Raw genomic sequence first — 12,517 nt, 5'->3', positions numbered from 1 at the left:
ATGTAGATGGTCATGATCCATACAAGTGCAATCATAACTTTAAGAGAAAATAGTAAGTAAAACATTGTCTGGGTTCCAGACACATCCCCCCAGCCCCCAAGTAGCAGAAGAAAAATATATAATATATAGTTATGTTTGAATTAACTATTAAAAGTACATTCATAATATTCAATTCAAACAGAGCCTACAGAAAGGTGCAGATTTATCAAATTGCTCACTTTCTATTCATTCCCATGGGTTTTTAAAGGGGTATTAAACCCTGCTGTGCTGCACTGCTCAATCAAACTTTACTTGGCTGTTGCGGGACTGGAATAATGTAACATATAATGAAGGGTGAGGCATGCTCGGAGCTGTAGTCAAGCAACATCAGGGTTGTATTCTTAAAGCAATATTGCACAAAAAAAACTTTTCCAAAACTTTCCCCCCAAATCTCCAGGGCCAGCGACTACTTTAAAATACCAAAAAATCCTCCAATGAGAATCCCAGCTGATCTGTGTAAATCTGGCTCCATGTTCTCTGTTCCAGCAATTGGAGTTGGGAGCATAAAGCACAGTTTCCCAGCACTGAACAAGTCTGTCCTTTATCCCCATGTCTGATTCCTGTGTCATATAATGAAGGGAAAAAAATCACATAATTATCTCTATATGTAAGATAACAGCAAGATGCCTGACACAGTGCTGGGAATCCACATTCTCATTGGTCAATTATTTTGCATTTATAATGAAGTTTTTAATCAGTAGAATTTTCATTGGTGAATTTTAATGCATCTATAATTACCTTTCTCAGTAACTTCTATAGCAAAACTAGGGGGCGCAGTGGGACAGCGTTATGGTAGGGTTTACACCCCCTTTAAAAAGTTCACCATTTGATAAATATTCTCCTAAAAACCCCATAGACATGATTAGAAAGTTGGTGTTTTTTTTTCTCTGCTACGCTCTAATCTTACCTTTTGATAAATCTGCCCACAGTGTTGTGTAATAGAAAGAGTAAATGGTTACTTTCCTGACTAATACCGGTCTGCAGGAAGGAGTGAGGGCGGTAATGTCACAGGGGGTGGGGCAGTGATATCACAGGGGAGATAATGGGAAGGGTATGGGAGGGTGCGGGAGCTGTAGGTTGCAGGCAGCAACTGAAGGTTTTAAAGTTTGGTTGGGCAGTCAGTGGAACGGGTCAGGGAGGGTAGAGATGCACAGGGGATTACAAATTTACCACCATTTACCAGCTAGGCTATTCAAATACCAGCAGGGTGGCAAACCTAGTTAAGGGATCAGATAATGATCCATGTGTTGTATGCCTTTTCTAGCTGAGTAAAGGTGGCCATACACGGGCAGATTTAAGCTGCCAATTTGGGTCTGACCTTCAGCAGCTGACCTGCCCATATATGGGGCCCTTCGAAGGCCTTCCCGACAAATATCTGCCCAAAAATCGGCCAGATATTGATCAAACACCCTTGATTTTTTTGTTGGATATAAGGACTGCATTGGCTCATTTATGCGGTCCTCGCTCCGACTTTTCACATCCCCTTCATTGTAATGTGATCACATTATCACAATATCCCCTACCCATATCCCATGTCGGGGGAAAGATTAGCTTGTTCAGTGACGTTACCAAATGAGAAAATCTTGGCATGTATGGCCAACTAAAAACAACTGCACTTCTATGGTTGAAAGATGATTTAAGTCAAAGTTACTCATTTGTCCACCAGAGGGCACCATGTAACATACATTTTACTAGAGTAGAAACTGGGAAGTTTTTGAACAGTCTTCAATGCAATTCCACCCTGCCCTCCCACCTCTGCCTTTTCCCTACTGGTCTTAGGAACAGTGATCCATGAAATCAATATCCCGCTAGTCCAGGTCCACTGCAATAATCTGTAATACTGAACTGGCCTATCCCATTTCCCAATAAAGGCAATGGAAGGCGGCAGGTTTTCACAAGATCAAAGGCAATATGGGGTCATTTACTTTGACCCTGGACACAAGTGCAAGAGCCTGTTCAAAGAACACTTGGGTCCAGGCATTGGCTGCACCTAGATTTCTAAACCCTCTTACCTTCATTGGAGGATACTTGTGATAAGGAGCAGCACCGGTTGCTAATTCAATGGCAGTTATTCCAAAACTCCACATATCAGCCTTAAAGTCATAGCCTCTCACCTATAGACAAGAAACCCAAAGGTTACTGGCTGGCGAAGATCTTTGAATTAACAGGAAAAGGGGGGAAACACATCTACTGCTTTCTACAGTGTTGCTATATGCTTATGTCACACATGGATAATAATAATAATAATAATAACAAGCATACGCTCTCATGTGTGCCTAACCACAGGTCCCAGGCATGAGGAAATGCCATCACAAGTAAATATCTATATCTAATATCTATATTACCTGCTCCATCACTTCGGGTGCCATCCAGCATGGAGTCCCCACAAATGTTTTCCTTACTTTATTCCTGGTGACGTCACCACCTGTTGCTAAAAAGGAACTCACTCCAAAATCTGAAAAAAAAAGTCAAAAAAGATATTTTTTTTCCTTTTTAAATAAAGAGTGAAGATTTGTCAGGTTTAGGCTTTTGACAGACTAATCCCCACATGTAATGAAAGGCACTAAGTTTCCCCGGAGCAGTAACCCATAGAAACCAATGAAATGTTTGTAAATGCTACCTGCTTATTGGTTGCTATTGGTTACTGCTCATGGGATAATTTAGTGCCATTTATTACATTACCCCCTAAGACTGCAAGTGCAAGAGGTTTGTGTGTTGTAGTGGGTATGTGTGCAATAGTATATAAAGCTGAGAGACAGAGAGACCCTTTAGATTGTAAGCTTTTGTGATCAGAGCCTGCCGTGCCCCTTTCTGTTACGTCAGTGCTATTCAACTTATTCTACATAGTGGGCCAATCATTTCTTATACAGCATGTTAGGGGGCCGGATTAAATTAATCATACAGTGCAGGCTATTGAGCTTTAAGCAGACTGGGGGCCATAAAAATCTTCTGGAGGGCAACATCCGGCCCACGGGCCTCCAGCTGGGCAGCCCTGCTCTAGACCAAGCCTTGCACTTATGCCATACCCCGTTCCTGGCAGACAACATAACTCTGCTGAGCCCTGGCAGGGTATAATCCCTTATGATGTGGGTGTGTCTTGGGCATAATCTCTATACAACCAGCCCCACCCTTATTCGGCCCAAGAATTCAGGTGACACCGCAATGCATTTCATTGCCAGTGGTGTGAGTACTGCAGCTGACTGGATGAGAGAGGGTTAAATTAAGGTGATTCCCAAGCAATGCGGGTGCGCTAACATGTCTGCAAATACAGAGGAGTTGACAGGTCTGCATTGTCAGCACTGCCATTTATTTTAGACAAAAATGTTCAAAAGGAAAAACACAATTTAAGCCACTGAAGGGTTAAAGTTTTTTTACCAAAAGGTATAAAATAAAACAAGCAAAAAAAGGCAGTGTCCTTATTTTAATGGAATAGTGCGCATTAAAAATACATCTAATAATTGAATCAATATTTAAGGGAACATTTGGACCTTTCTCAGAGTCCATGCACGTTATTTATGAGACAGTCGCTCTCGTTTCCCTTTAACCCCTCCGGCTCCAATCATTGAACAAAATAACATGAAGACAATAGGAAAAGCTTTGAGTGAAGTTACCTGCTATCTGCACAGACCCATCTTCTCCTAAGAGGATATTGCCAGCTTTTAAGTCCCTGCAATACAAAAGGTAAATGCAGTTAGATCTAAAGCAAGGTCTTGCCCAGTTTCTAAACTGGGCCCCACACACCCCACTTCGACCCTGAGTTGATGATTTTTTAAATGTTTTATTTTAAAGGGAATGTAAACCCTAAAAACAAATTGATGTAAAATTGCTCAGATCACCCTTCTAGGAGCTTCTTTAATTTACATTCATTATTTTCTTTTCTAGTTTTCAAGATATTAGCAGTTTTTCCATTATTATAATGCTCATTTTGGCCAACTGGACACAGCAAGTAGCAAATTAAAGGGGTTGTTCACCTATATTAACTATTATTATTATTATTATAATTAACTTGTACTATGTTGTAGACAGAAAGTGCCATTCTGAAATTCAATGTTTTGTTTTCATTTATTATGTGTGGTCTTTGGATTTAGCTTTTAATTCAGCAGCTTTCCAGTTTGAAATTTTAGCAGCTATATGGTTGCTAGGGTCCAACTTACCCTAGCAACCAAGAAGTGGTTTGAATGAGAGACTGGAATATAAATAGGAGTGTGTCTGAACAGAAAGATAGATAATACAAAGTAACAATAACAATGAATCATTAGCCTCAAAGAGCAATAGCATCTTGGCTGTTGGGTCAGTGACCCCCTTGGCTGTTGCATTTTAAAGCAGCCACTGGCTGTGGAGATTTGGGGAAAAGTTTTGGAAACGTTTAATTGTGCAATAATGTTCCTGGACTACATTTCCCAGCATGCCTTAACCTTCATTATGTTACATTACTCTGGGATTTGTAGTCCAGCAACACCTGAGTAAAGTTTGGTTGAGCAGTGCAGCACAGCAGGGTTTATTTCCCCTTTAAAGTAGTCTGAAAGGTAAAGTCTTCATCATTATTCTGGGGGTTGATTCCAGTAACATTTGGGTGGGGAAACATTTCTGTCTAAGGTTTATTACCCCCTTCAAAAAGCAAAGTGCTGTCCAGGGTGCTGAACTTCTGCCTTTTCCTAAAAAGCAATTCATATAGGATTCAGCCCACAGTTGGACTGGGGAGTGAGAGGCACACACCCCCTTGGGTTCCCCCGAGCACCCACTCACCCAACCTGCCCGCTCACCCGCTGCCAGCCCTTCCCCACACATGTATAGCTTAAACTTCCCAAAGATCGGGGTAGGGAGGGCAGCAGGGAGCAACGGTAGTGGGGAGCAGTGGAGATTGGGTCTGGTTCAGTGGGCCCGACAGGTTTTTAACCTGGTGTCCCCCTGGCCCAGTCCCAATCTAATTCAGCCTCAGGCTGTCTCATTATTCCAGCACACACTGAAGCACTGTCCAGTTTTTTTTTTTTTTACAGCAATTAACATTATTTTGTGTTTGCTACAGTTTAAAAGAGACTGTATTCATGTAATGCTCAGAAAAAGCCTTAAAAACTCATTACATATTTCACTAAAACTCAGTGAGGGGGGAAGAATAACTGCAGGTTCTGATCAGTGAGAGCAGAACAGATGCTCTATTGAGCTGCACACGTGGGAAAGCAAAGTATAAGGAGGGGTCCCAGTGGCTGATGAGAGAAGGGTATTAAAAGGTTGCCCCTATGTCATCAGCTATAGGGCCTCAAAGAGAGTCCATTACTTAAAAGCGGCATTATTATAATATAACGATGGTTACTGCTCAGTAAAGCTTACCAACATTTAATAAATTGTCCCCTAAGCTTTTCCATTAGACATAACTCAGTATAAAAACACTGTAGCAGCAAGTTAGTGGTCCCTTTTAGTTCTGAAACCATATCAGCGCCATTAACCCCTGTGTGACTGGGTATTCCTCGACCTGCTTTGATTTGTTCAACCTCGCAGCTGCTGTTCATTTATTTATAAGGCGCTTGCCTCTCAATGTGGCAGAAGTGCTGCGGGGGTCTGGGGGTACCCTTTGCTTCCAATGCAGCGTTGTACAATAAATAGGTGTGTATATTTTCTTTTTTACAAAGCAACCAATTCAAAGGTAACGAGGGCCCTGCCCGAAGGAGCAGTCTTGCTAAGGTTTTGACAATTATGTTAATAGTTCTAATCAGGGCTGTATTTACCTATATAGGCACTTAAGACCCCATGCCTAGGGTGGCAGTTTTAGGGGGTCAGCCTTTGGGTGCCTATATGGATAAACAAGTATTTAAAAATAAAATCCCAGTGTAAAGTCTATACTGCACATGCAGGAAAGCATTGGAAGCAAAGGGTACCCAAAGACCCCCGTAGCACTTCCGCCACATTATTAACATTATTATTAACATTCATTTATAAAGCACCAACATATTCCGCAGCGCTGTAAGGCAGCGCCTAGCTTTCAATTCCTTCCCAACAGGGTTGCCACCTTTATGTGTCAATAATACTGGCCTTTGGGTTGGGGGTTTGTAAAGGCGCTACTTTGGAGCAGGGCTATTACATAAGTGGCAGGGAAATGGGCAGGCTTGGCGGGGAAAGGTGGATAGGGCAAGGAAAGGGGACGGGGAAATGGGAAGGGTTATAGGTGGAGCAGAGGGTGGCCCATGGTTGGTAATGGGAGTGGAGGAAGGATTTTAAGGGCATTACAAATTTACCCGCAAGTACATTGCTAGTAGATTTGTAATACCGATGGTATTCCAGTCAGTACATGCACAGTATAAGCTTTCCAAACAAACTATTCTGGCAGAGGGAAGGCCCTAGGGCCCAGGGCCTGCTAATACAGCCCTGGTTCTAATGTAGGACAGTATGCCATGAGAAAAATCACAAAAAGTCATATGGCAAAAATATTCTGGCACCATCTAGTTGGAAAATGTTGTCTGGGTACAACCAGTTGGTAGAAATTGAGCATCAGATTGCATAGGTTGGGAAAGCATGCTAAATTATAATGTGGATAGATTGTTTTCTTGTGTTGGGGTAAGACAAATTGTCTGCTATTGGGGTGGATTTTAAGCCAATCATACAGGGAAGTACATATATTATGCTACAAATACTTAATGTCATTTTTTGCATCTATTCCCAAACCCACGTTCTTGCTTCTAAACCTTAACAATGTCGTTTTAGAGAAATCCAGGGATCCTAACATTTCCAGGAATTATAGTATAACTGGCAGGGACATGAAGTCTCCAAACCAGCGCATAGCTTTTGTCTATTGCAGGGTTGCAAACGTTACACAGGTCTCATCTAGAACCAGCCTGCCTCGCAGTCACAGTCTCCCAATAATGCATTGTTTATTTTCTGCCTATTACTAAATTGCCCTTTATTTCCTAGTCTGTGTTTATTTTCCTTTCTCCTTGACTGGAGACAGGAGGATCTGGCAGCAGAATTTGGAGCAGCACAGAACATGAGGAGAGCATCTGACACCCTGATTCCTGCCACTGGGACTGTGCCAACAGGATGCCATGATGGACCTGGAGCCAGCACCTTTACAAACCTGCTGAACAGGGAAATACGAAGTGGGAAAAAATAACACATACGGAGGTCAGTGTGCAAAATATATTGGGCTATTTACAATATGCCAAAGGTGCCCCCCCAGCAGCATAACCCACTTTTCCAGCAGATTTGCAACCAAATGCCATAGGGCTCATGTATGTTTACAAGTGCAGTTGCAGACCTCATGCTTTGCAGTACAGTTATGTGTAAAACCACTTTTATTAAAGTTACCTTATTAAAGGCACCTACTGGCACAGAGAATCCTGGAACTAGCGCCAAATCCACACTAGGAGGTTCTCCATGCATCTATCAGCACAGTTCATTTGTGCCAATGGTGCACATCAGTCACACAGAGTTGGACTTGGCTGGCAGGACATTGGGAAAAAACTAAGTGGTCCCAGGCCTTCTGGGTCCCAAGGCCTCCGCTGACCAAGCCTGCTCCCTTCCCCAACTGCACCGCAAGCAGGAAGAGTGGTATTCGGTGTGTCGGGGGGGTGGTTGGCGTTGAAGGAGCAGGAGCTTGCAACTGGGGGTGGGGGGCCCTGGACACCCCAGTCTGACACTGCACTCACACACCAAACACGACATTGCATGGTGGGAAAAAAAACATATTAATTGTGCTCGAAACTGCACTTTGCTAACCGAAAAAGTTAGCCAATATGTATGTGCCCTCAGCTGAGAAATGTGAAAAAGCTGTTATGATTTTAACCCATATAAGGTAAGTGCATAGTGTCCCACCTGTGAATCTGTCCATTCCGGTGCAGATAATCAAGACCTTCCAAAACTTCTTTAAGAATCGTTGCAATGATTGACTCTTCCAGCACCCCATTCTTATGTTCTCCCCTGCCTACTACATGCTTTATAATATCCAACATGGAACCTGTATATAGACAAAGAGTTAGCCTTTCCACAGCTGTCTCTAAATAATAAAAAAAACAAACCTTTGTAACTTAATATAAATTTGATTTTGGAACATTGTTGCTAAGATTTGCTTTTATTTTGCCATATAAGCAATAGGGAGTTGGACACAGATGATTAAGTTCAGGCCTGGTTCATAATTGGCATTGACATTTATCCCGTGGGTGTTTCATGGCATTTAGGTCAGGGCTGTGTGAAGGCCACTCAAGTTCTTACACTCCCATCTCTGCATACCAATTCTGTATGGAACTTACTTTGGGGCATGGGGAAGAAAATGCTGAGCTAAAACAAGAAAAAACCTTCCACAAACTGGTTTTACAAAATGGAAAGCATAAAAGTCTCAAGAATGTCATTGTGTACTGTAGCTTTAGAGGGATTGTAAACCCAGCCATTAGGCTGCCTCCCTTACTTTTGCTATAGAAATTGCCAAAAACATTCCACGATAAAACTTTTCTAAAACTTTTCCCCAAATCTCCACAGCCAGCGACTACTTCCAAAAGGAAAACCCCTCCGATGAGAATCCCAGCTGATTTACCTCCCTGTTCTCTGTTCCAGCCATTGGAGTTGGGAGCATTAAGCACAGTTTCCTGTGACTGGAAATCTGTCCTTTATCCCCATGTCTCATTTCTGTGTCATATAATGAAGAAAAATTAATGACATGATTATCTCTATATGTAAGAATGCTGGGAATCAGCATTCTCACTGGTCATTTTGAGTAGAATTCTCATTGGTGAATTTTCTTGCATCTTTTTTGTCAACTTCTATAGCAAAACTAGGGGGGTGCAGTAGGAAGGCATCATGTCTGGGTTTACAACCCTTTATAGTCATTAGCTGTACGTAATATATGCTGAGTTAACAAATCAGAACCTGTGTGTGGCCAGTTGGGCATCCAATCTTTTCTAAGCCAGCCCTGGCCACCCGTATTCCCTTCTGTAATATGAAATATTATCATGAAATATGAAGGTTCTTACAGTAGTATATTTACAATACAATCTTCCTGTTTCCCAGAAAAGGAAACTACTACTAATCACTTGCTATAAGGGCATTTTGCAAATGCCGAAATGACACTTTCTGTAGAAATAAAGTAACCAGATTAAAGAAAGACTGTTCTTAGTGAACCAATAAATCACAAATATTTTACTTCCCTTACTCATTTGTAAGAAATACAAGCATTTCTGTGCCCACCCACACATGCATATTTCCATGCATTTATATGCAGCCTAATATTAATGCACTACATGCAGATTGGAAAGGGGAAGCAGCAACTAAAAAAATGTGGTTGAGTTACCTCCACTTAATAATTTCATGACAAGCCAAAGCTCTTCCTTCACCACAAACGAAGTATAATATGTCACAATATTAGGGTGGCTGCACTGACTCATGGCTTGGATTTCTTTCTGAAACAAATACATGGAATAGTGAAGTCAACAATGAAATTAATCACATTAAAACCAAAAGTATCAGGTTAAAAACAGCAGTTAAAACAGAATTAAATATACAGTCACAGGGGATAATAGCCTCTGGGAAGGGACTGTGGCTGTGGGATAGCAGGTATAGTAGGGAGAGATGGTGCCTATAGTAGCAGTGGGATAATAGCCTCTGGGAAGGGACTGTGGCTGTGGGATAGCAGGTATAGTAGGGAGAGATGGTGCCTATAGTAGCAGTGGGGGGGATAATAGCCTCTGGGAAGGGACTGTGGCTGTGGGATAGCAGGTATAGTAGGGAGAGATGGTGCCTATAGTAGCAGTGGGGGGATAATAGCCTCTGGGAAGGGACTGGGGCTGTGGGATAGCAGGTATAGTAGGGAGAGATGGTGCCTATAGTAGCAGTGGGGGGATAATAGCATCTGGAAAGGGACTGTGGCTGTGGGATAGCAGGTATAGTAGGAAGAGATGGTGCCTATAGTAGCAGTGGGGGGATAATAGCCTCTGGGAAGGGAGTGTGACTATGGGATAGCAGGTATAGTAGGGAGAGATGGTGCCTATAGTAGCAGTGGGATAATAGCCTCTGGGAAGGGACTGGGGCTGTGGGATACCAGGTATAGTAGGGAGAGATGGTGCCTATAGTAGCAGTGGAAATAAAAGCCTCTGGGAAGGGACTGTGGCTGTGGGATAGCAGGTATAGTAGGGAGAGATGGTGCCTATAGTAGCAGTGGGATAATAGCCTCTGGGAAGGGACTGTGTCTGTGGGATAGCAGGTATAGTAGGGAGAGATGGTGCCTATAGTAGCAGTGGGGATAAAAGCCTCTGGGAAGGGACTGTGGCTGTGGGATAGCAGGTATAGTAGGGAGAGAGGGTGCCTATAGTAGCAGTGGGGAGATAATAGCCTCTGGGAAGGGAATGGGGCTGTGGGATAGCAGGTATAGTAGAGAGAGATGGTGCCTATAGTAGCAGTGGGGGGATAGTAGCCTCTGGGAAGGGACTGTGGCTGTGGGATAGCAGGTATAGTAGGGAGAGATGGTGCCTATAGTAGCAGTGGGGGGATAATAGCCTCTGGGAAGGGAGTGTGACTATGGGATAGCAGGTATAGTAGGGAGAGATGGTGCCTATAGTAGCAGTGGGATAATAGCCTCTGGGAAGGGACTGGGGCTGTGGGATACCAGGTATAGTAGGGAGAGATGGTGCCTATAGTAGCAGTGGAAATAAAAGCCTCTGGGAAGGGACTGTGGCTGTGGGATAGCAGGTATAGTAGGGAGAGATGGTGCCTATAGTAGCAGTGGGACAATAGCCTCTGGGAAGGGACTGAGGCTGTGGGATAGCAGGTATAGTAGGGAGAGATGGTGCCTATAGTAGTAGTGGGATAATAGCCTCTGGGAAGGGACTGAGGCTGTGGGATAGCAGGTATAGTAGGGAGAGATGGTGCCTATAGTAGCAGTGGGATAATAGCCTCTGGGAAGGGACTGGGGCTGTGGGATAGCAGGTATAGTAGAGAGAGATGGTGCCTATAGTAGCAGTGGGATAATAGCCTCTGGGAAGGGACTGTGGCTGTGGGATAGCAGGTATAGTAGAGAGAGATGGTGCCTATAGTAGCAGTGGGATAATAGCCTCTGGGAAGGGACTGGGGCTGTGGGATAGCAGGTATAGTAGGGAGAGATGGTGCCTATAGTAGCAGTGGGATAATAGCCTCTGGGAAGGGACTGTGTCTGTGGGATAGCAGGTATAGTAGAGAGAGATGGTGCCTATAGTAGCAGTGGGATAATAGCCTCTGGGAAGGGACTGTGTCTGTGGGATAGCAGGTATAGTAGAGAGAGATGGTGCCTATAGTAGCAGTGGGATAATAGCCTCTGGGAAGGGACTGTGGCTGTGGGATAGCAGGTATAGTAGAGAGAGATGGTGCCTATAGTAGCAGTGGGATAATAGCCTCTGGGAAGGGACTGGGGCTGTGGGATATAGTTACATAGTTACATAGTTACATAGGGTTGAAAAAAGACCATTGTCCATCAAGTTCAACCCATCCGAGTAAACCCAGCACACAACCTATACTAACCAATCTATACACTCACATACATAAACTATATATATACAACCAGTAATACTAACTGTAGATATTAGTATCACAATAGCCTTGGATATTCTGCTTGTTCAAAAACTCATCCAGGCCCCTCTTAAAGGCATTAACAGAGTCTGCCATTACCACATCACTAGGAAGGGCATTCCACAACCTCACTGCCCTCACCGTGAAAAACCACCTACGCTGCTTCAAATGGAAGCTCTGTTCCTCTAATCTATAGGGGTGACCTCTGGTGCGCTGATTGTTTTTATGGGAAAAAAGAACATCCCCCAACTGCCTATAATCCCCTCTAATGTACTTGTACAGAGTAATCATGTCCCCTCGCAAGCGCCTCTTTTCCAGAGAAAACAACCCCAACCTCGACAGTCTAACCTCATAGCTTAAATCTTCCATCCCCTTTACCAGTTTAGTTGCACGTCTCTGCACTCTCTCTAGCAGGTATAGTAGAGAGAGATGGTGCCTATAGTAGCAGTGGGATAATAGCCTCTGGGAAGGGACTGGGGCTGTGGGATAGCAGGTATAGTAGGGAGAGATGGTGCCTATAGTAGCAGTGGGGGGATAATAGCCTCTGGGATGGGACTGTGGCTGTGGGATAGCAGGTATAGTAGGGAGAGATGGTGCCTATAGTAGCAGTGGGGGGATAATAGCCTCTGGGAAGGGACTGTGGCTGTGGGATAGCAGGTATAGTAGGGAGAGATGGTGCCTATAGTAGCAGTGGGATAATAGCCTCTGGGAAGGGACTGGGGCTGTGGGATAGCAGGTATAGTAGGGAGAGATAGTGCCTATAGTAGCAGTGGGATAATAGCCTCTGGGAAGGGACTGTGGCTGTGGGATAGCAGGTATAGTAGGGAGAGATGGTGCCTATAGTAGCTGCACATAAAGCTGACACTGAAAGGCCTTCCCACAGAGTTTAATCTCCATGGCTTTTGATTCTGCATATGAAGTTTAATTTTGGAGCCTCTTCAAGGTTTTTAGTGGTCCTTCA

At 43.6% G+C, this 12,517-nt stretch overlaps 1 protein-coding gene across 1 annotated transcript in view; it reads right to left on the bottom strand.

Moving 5' to 3' along the window:
• The window catches only part of stk39 (serine/threonine kinase 39), a 176,372-nt gene that overhangs the window by 131,111 nt on the left and 32,744 nt on the right, over nt 1-12,517 (bottom strand). The window contains exons 3-7 of the mRNA XM_018097600.2: nt 9,311-9,419; nt 7,843-7,984; nt 3,651-3,706; nt 2,385-2,494; nt 2,052-2,153 (exon numbers count right to left, since the gene is read on the bottom strand). Of these exons, the coding sequence (XP_017953089.2) occupies nt 2,052-2,153; nt 2,385-2,494; nt 3,651-3,706; nt 7,843-7,984; nt 9,311-9,419 (519 nt within the window). The remainder of the gene's footprint in view (nt 1-2,051; nt 2,154-2,384; nt 2,495-3,650; nt 3,707-7,842; nt 7,985-9,310; nt 9,420-12,517) is intronic.

Source organism: Xenopus tropicalis, chromosome 9 (genome assembly GCF_000004195.4).
Source record: "Xenopus tropicalis strain Nigerian chromosome 9, UCB_Xtro_10.0, whole genome shotgun sequence".
Classification (NCBI taxonomy): domain Eukaryota; kingdom Metazoa; phylum Chordata; class Amphibia; order Anura; family Pipidae; genus Xenopus; species Xenopus tropicalis.
This window is presented reverse-complemented; position numbering and strand designations above follow the sequence as displayed.